Raw genomic sequence first — 6874 nt, 5'->3', positions numbered from 1 at the left:
CCAACAGCAGACAGCCAGATTATTGTTTACATGATCATGGCAGAAAATCATTCCTTTGTGCCTTCCCTGGAATTTGGAGTGCTGATCTGTTTGCCCCCAAATAGGGCCCTAGTGCCGCCTATATTTCTTCTTGTCTTTTCATGAGAACTGACAAAGGAAGAGACAGAACCATGCATGCTGTTTCCTCGTCCTCCCCCCCCCCCCCGTGGTGCAGTGCAGGGGCCCACTGCTTTGTCAACCAAGCATTATCTTAAGGGTTTCTGTGCAGAATGATTCTGGCTCTTTTAAAGTCTGTGTTCTAGTCTGACAGCTGTCACTGAGGAGTAAAAGGGCCTGGAACCTCACTCACCCCTTTCCCCCTTTCCTATATATGTTGTCGGGTTTTTTTGCAGGACATGGAAAAAATCACAAGGATGCTGCTTCAGTCAGGGCTACCCACCCTATCCCTGCGGCCTGTGGTATTTATTACTTTGAAGTGAAGATAGTCAGTAAAGGCAGAGATGGGTAAGTGTGTTCTTCTAATGCCTCTTGGACAGTTTGTCTTTCTTTTTAGAGGGTTTGGAACGAATCTCACTGCATACACTTCAACTAGATAGGGATGCTTTGTATGGTGGGGAGAGCCATGTGGATTATATCAAACACATACTTAGATCCACTGAAATTAATGGACATGATTGATTTAGGTCCATTACTTTTAGTGGGTTTACTCTGAGTGTGATTCAGGTAGGTAAAACCTAATGTGTCTATGCAGCCCCAAATGTAGGATGTTGCACTAGTTTTAATTTTAAAATAGGGAACTGAGCCAGGTCTTTGGTTTTGATTCAGGTTCAGTTGGGAGGATACAGCTGTGTTTCAGGTTCAACTCCAGTTCAAGAAAAGAAAAAAAACTGGTTTGACTTCAAATGCCAAGCCAGTAATATAGACTTAGATGAGGCATGCTTATTATGCTGCTCCCTTTGCTGGCTGTTATGGATAATTATACCAAGCAGACGTCTTAAAATTCCAGTGTGGCTTGTTAGTGTGTTGGGACTGAAATCCAATATGGCAGTGACTGTAATGGATGTGGAGGAGAAGAATCCACATAGCTGAGTGGAGCAGAAGAAAGTGCTATTCTGTTTGTAGTATTAAAAATGTGTATAAGAATTCTCTTTTTGTATTTGCCCAAGACAAAATATATGGGTGACATGCTAGGCAGTTTTATGGTCATGAGGAAAATGAGAGCATAGATGGTCCATTAAATCTACAGGATAGTTGGAATTGCAGTTCAGTAATGTCTGATCAATAGGAAAATGGCAGCTTTCATCTGTTAAAGCAGCATCAGAAAATCTTTTTTCATGTGATACCACATAGGTCATAGACTTGAAAACATTATGCTGGGAGAGTCTTATTGTCTTCTTTCTTGCATGTTATTATTTTTTAAATTTATTAGTCACTATATCTTGCTGAGGGCAACCCAAAGCAACTTGCAACCCAAAACATACTTTACAACAAGTAGCTTTGAGGTAATGAACTCTTAATAATGAACCAAAAGGGTTTTTTCAAAGATGAAGGTCTGAAAAAAAGAGGCCAAGGCCAAACGTAGAACTCTTCTTAGAAGATATTTCTTCATTTGCTTTGCCAGAAATTGTGTTTGTACATTGAACAGTTGATAACTTGGAGAGAAAGGAAATAAGAGCTTAGCAATGGGAGGTGGACTTTGGTGACTTACATTTGACAAATAGTTACAACTGTTTGTTGGGTGTGGTGATATATCTGTGGGCACCACATCTTTATAAATCCAGTGTCACAACATGGGTGTGGAGACTAAAAAAAACCTATTCTAAATACTGTTTCCTCCCTCTGGTACTACAGTAGAATTTTTTGTGTCATTGTTTCAGTTGCTGAAGTGAGAAATCAGATACCAGCTGCTCTTGAAGTATCTGTTTACTCTGGGCATTGCTAAGACCAGGGTTCAAATCTCTTCTCAGTCATGGAGCTCACTGGGTCTCCTTGGACCAGTCACCATCTCTTAGCCTAACCTACCTCACAGGATTGTTGTGAGGATGAAATGGGGAAGAGGAGAAACATGTATACCATATTGAGCTCCTTGGAAGATAAAGGTGGTATATATATAAATAAATAAATAAGTTCTACCAGAGGCTCCATTTTTAGGGTTCCATATAGACAATTGATGACCAGTGGACATAGATAATGTTAAGATTCGTAACCAAATATCCTTTGGGGAGCAGTGATTTATATCTTATTAGCTATGCCCAGAAGAAGCTGCTAATGGAGGCATTGGTATGGTATTTAGCCAAGCCATCCTCTTATATTGTACAAAATTTATAATCAAAGTACTAGCCAGTGTGGTATAGTGGTTAAGAGCGGTAGTCTCGTAATCTGGGGAACTGGACTCGCGTCTCCGCTCCTCCACATGCAGCTGTTGGGTGATCTTAGGCCAGTCACACTTCTCTGAAGTCTCTCAGCCCCACTCGCCTCACAGAGTGTTTGTTGTGGGGGAGGAAGGGAAAGGAGAATGTTAGCCACTTTGAGACTCCTTCGGGTAGTGATAAAGCAGAATATAAAATCCAAACTCTTCTCTTCTACTAAGGTGCAATCTGACATATAGCTTCTTGTGTAAGAATGGGACTCTTACTCATTGCTTCCTTGAGACTGTCTTTGTCCAAAGAGTGGTGGATATGGGATGATGCTTTGTTTGTGAGTCCTGTTGAAAAGGCACAGTTGGGGATTCCAACGCAGCTAAGGGTGGGAGGCCTGGTGATGAACTTGGGAAAGCAGAGGTCTGCTTTCCAAAAATATTGGAAACTAAGTTATGCAGATATCTTCATCCTGGACCACCAAGTGTGTTTTCTAGGCCTTAGAGAAGTATTTCACCTGCAACTAATTTCAGTCTCTTTGGGGTTCAAACTGGGTGTATTAATTAATTTTCACTTGGCTAACCAAATATGGAGCGTGGAGCAATGTGTCCTAGGACAGAATTTCCTTGGTGGTTTTTTTGATGCCATCATTCCACAAGAGCTTCAAAAACATCCAGTAAAACAACTCCTGTGGTATATATGGTCTGTTTTTGTTCAGAAGACACTCATTTTTGTTACCATTTAGTCATGCTTATTTATCCTTCAAACTGGAGAACTAAAATAAAAACCACTTGTACTTTTGGGTTCCAGGCCTGCGGAAAGTGCAATTACCAGGCATTAATTTTGGCTATATTTTGTGTGGGTCTGCATGTAGAGACGCCATTTCTATTTTTAAGTTCAGGATGCATCTTCCCTACTTCATGAAGACTGAAGCAGCATTACCAAGCAGCTAAGTCATTTCCCTTCAAAAGAAACTGAGGAAAAAATATTGGCTGAACAGAGTGGCTGAACACTTTTTAAAGTTGGGAGGAATTTGATGCATTGAAGTCCAAATAAAAATCTCTGCAAGGTTCTAGAAATGATAGCAGCATGGCGTTGTCTGAGAAATGCCTAAGCCATTTAATTCTGAAGCACTTTTTTTGTAGGTTCTACTGCCTGCAAGGTCCTGTTCAGTTAACCAGAAAACACTACCTGTGCCAAGGAGCAAAGTTTACTAATGTCTGCAGCATAAAATGCTTTCAGTATCACATTTACTCTGAATATTATTACTTCCTTCCCTAATGCAGGGAGGAGAATAGTGGGGTAGAGAAGAGCTGGACAAAATCTCATAAGTTTTGTACATCCTGCCCCATGTATTTTGTCCCCCAGCTCCTTGTGGAGTTTCCTAATCAAATAATCTATCTGGCATAAAGTGTACTGATAGTAAGATTTTATGTTGCATAAGATTGGAGACAGCAGTTCAAAGAATGTAGAGTGAATTGCTATTAACAGAGGTTGAATTGGAGGATCTATTTCAACATTCTGTTTCCAGAAGATGTTATCCAGCGGTGGATGCAGCTCTAGATCTATGTAGATAGACACGTATCAAGACATGGGGTTGTTTCTGGCTAAGTCAGAGGAGATCCATAGAAATTAGTGGATTAAAGTTCATCATGACTAAAATCCACTTATTTCAATGGGTCTACTCTTAGTGTTACTTAACTGGATACAGCCTATTGGCTTACACAATTTGGTGAGTGGATCTGGATCAGATTTTATTACAGCATTGCTTTTAAGTAGTAAACGCTTCTGGTTGGAACAAATTTAATTTGTTATGCAGTTCCCAGAATGATTGTAAATATTTGGTATCTGATACTAACTGGTAGGTAAAGACAATTTCCAGAGTGACCATGATTGCCACAGAAGTGGTCTGTGGCCTATAGTGATGTGAGGATTACCCTGTAAAGTAATTTTAAATTGAAACCTTGAGCATAAATCCAGTTACTGGATGTTGATTGTTTAGGTTAACTAGAGCTCAGAAAAAGGGGCTACTATGCTGTTCCTACGGCAGGTGAGAATTTATTAGTTTGCTATCAGTGGTGTTATCAGGAAGTATTCTGTTCACAACAACTGACTCAAAGTGATCAGATCCATGCAGACTAGAATCAAACTTCTGAGGATAACTTGAGTAAATATCAGGTATGTGATATTTGTGCACTTTCCCAGCTGTAACCAGTTGGTCTTGGCAATACAGAAACATTGATTGCATTGTCAAGTCAGAGAGAGGCTGAGCCTGGTGGTGGAAACAGTCATTCCCTGAATGTGGCCTATTGTGGATCCGGTGGGAATTGTCAACCCTGAAGCTGCTGGAATCTTAGAGTATATCTTAAAAACTGTACCAAGTTTGTTCTAGCCACTGCTAGCTTCCAAAATTATATTGGTTCATGCTGATTCAACCTCATGGGAGGAGAGCATGTATATAAAAATTGAAAGTAAAATGGTTCACTTGAAGAACTGGGTTGGTAAACAGTTGCTTAGTACAGTGTGATAATACATATAGTTGTGCCATAGCATTGTGGATACATCTAACGCAGCAGTTGTCCCCCCGAAAATAACTGTTGAGATCTATAGAAAAGCTCACACATTCACTATGCATTTGTTAGGGACTGCGTGAAGCCCATTCCATTAATGGAATGTATGAACCCTTCTCCCATATAACCAGTGCAATTGCGGGCTGTATTGTCAGCAGCAAAGACTTCCTTGTTGGATCTTAGGCTCAGGTGAATCCAGCAAAAAATATGCTATTTGGAGTGCATTCGGTGGTGGCTCACTTTGGTACCCTAGGCTTGTCTGTTCAGACAATTGTTGGACATGTTGTGTTGTGGGAATGGACCTATACCAGGGATGTCCAACAGGTCAGCTGCGATCGACAGGTCGACCCCCGGTTGTTAGAAATCAATTGCAGTCGATCGCAGGCTCATTTTTGTCCGCGGGTGAAAAGGAGCATTCGGCCTGCCCCCTCCCTCTTTCCTTTACCGCACACAATTTCAAGAGCGGAAGACGGAGTTTCTGCTGGTGGAATGACTTACTGTTTATCTATTTTTGTTGCTGCCCCCCCCCCAAAAAAAAGGTTGACAATTTCGACCTCCCTCCCTCCCCCCAAAATAGGTAGATCACTTCCAGTTTTTCATTCTGTGAGTAGATCACAATCTCTTGGGAGCTGGACGTCCCTGACCTATAGTATATGCTTTATGGAAATAAAGTGATATTGACATTATGGAAAGAGGTCTTGTTTGTATATGTTTGGTCCTTAATTACAGAATACCCAAAGTTCCAAACCAGTATGGTATGGGGATGACGAGAGAATGAAATAGCCCAGTTCTTAAAAGAGTCATACTGGCTACCAAGAGGCTGATTTTGCAGAAACGAAAGCTCAAATGAATAAGATTATAAATCACTTCGGTTTTTTGTGACCCTTGCAGTAATTGAGAAAGTGGCCTATATGAAAAGGGAGATGTTTGAAGGTATTTTGCAAGGCTTTTTTTGGCCTCAACAGGGTTAAGGAGGTGCATAGGTCTTCTTACCTGGGGAAGCTGACAGAGAATCGGACACACACCTTTTTTTCCTTACATATATTATTTATCATATTACTGAATCCTTTCTCATTTTCACTGTTTTAGTCAGCTTGCCATTTTGATTTGGGTATCTTGGAGTTAGGACTTTGGGAGGGAGGAAGAACTCTTAAGGGATGTGTAAAGTTCTATAAGGAAGGGGTAGGTGGGTTGGGAAAAGGAAGAGTTAAAAACTCAATTTGAACCTTTTTTGTTTTGTTTTGTTCTTTTAGCATACCATTACATTTCAGATAGTAAAAACTGAATAATGAAAGGAGGGGTGATGTTAGCATGACAGTAGCAATTAATAATACTTGTTATTTGCACAGTGTGTTTCTGCAATACATTGATAGAGTTTTGAGTATTATATCAGTAAGCTTTACAGCAGCCCTGTAAGGTAGTCTTGCTGGGTGACCCTCAGATTACAGGTGGGAAACTGAGATGTAATGTTGGTTGTCTAAGGTCATCCTGCAGGTTCATGACTGAGCTGGGTCTTGAATCAGGGACTTCTGATTTCTTAATTGTTAAATGACAAGATTGTTTTGAATAATTAGGACCCTGAAGAAATAACTAAAAATGGAGACACGTGGAATGCCTTTGGAAACAGAAGCAGATTTTCTTCACAGGAAAGTGAGAAGTCACTCCCATGTTGTGGTTCTTCTGGTAGTACATTTCTGTCACAGTAGTAGCTATGAGCTACTACAGTATAAGCATTTCCAGGGTAGCTTAATGATATGAAACACCCTTCCGTTAGGATTTAATGCATAGTGCCAAGGGCTAATTTAGGCAAGGAGTTCCTGTACCAGGGTTTGGTAACAAGCAGAGCCACTAAGGGCCTTAGCTTTCTTATAGCTGAAAAACTGTCTTCTCAATTTTAAAGTGGTGGATGATTGTGCCTAGACCATTCCTTGCAGAGCAGTGGGTTCA

The 6874-nt window shown here is 40.6% G+C and overlaps 1 protein-coding gene across 6 annotated transcripts in view; it reads left to right on the top strand.

The window, feature by feature from the left end:
* The window catches only part of RANBP10 (RAN binding protein 10), a gene marked incomplete at its 5' end in the record, with an annotated part of 50756 nt that overhangs the window by 709 nt on the left and 43173 nt on the right, over nt 1-6874 (top strand). For all 6 annotated transcript variants that reach the window (XR_014528777.1, XR_014528778.1, XR_014528779.1 and 3 more), the window contains one exon: nt 393-504. Coding sequence is in view for 2 of the 6 variants with exons in the window: in XM_083514870.1 (XP_083370996.1) it covers nt 393-504 (112 nt within the window). The remainder of the gene's footprint in view (nt 1-392; nt 505-6874) is intronic.

This window comes from Podarcis liolepis (genome assembly GCF_965112155.1).
Source record: "Podarcis liolepis genome assembly, chromosome: 7".
Classification (NCBI taxonomy): domain Eukaryota; kingdom Metazoa; phylum Chordata; class Lepidosauria; order Squamata; family Lacertidae; genus Podarcis; species Podarcis liolepis.
The sequence above is the reverse complement of the archived record's forward strand: the minus strand, read 5'-3'. Positions and strand labels throughout refer to the sequence as shown.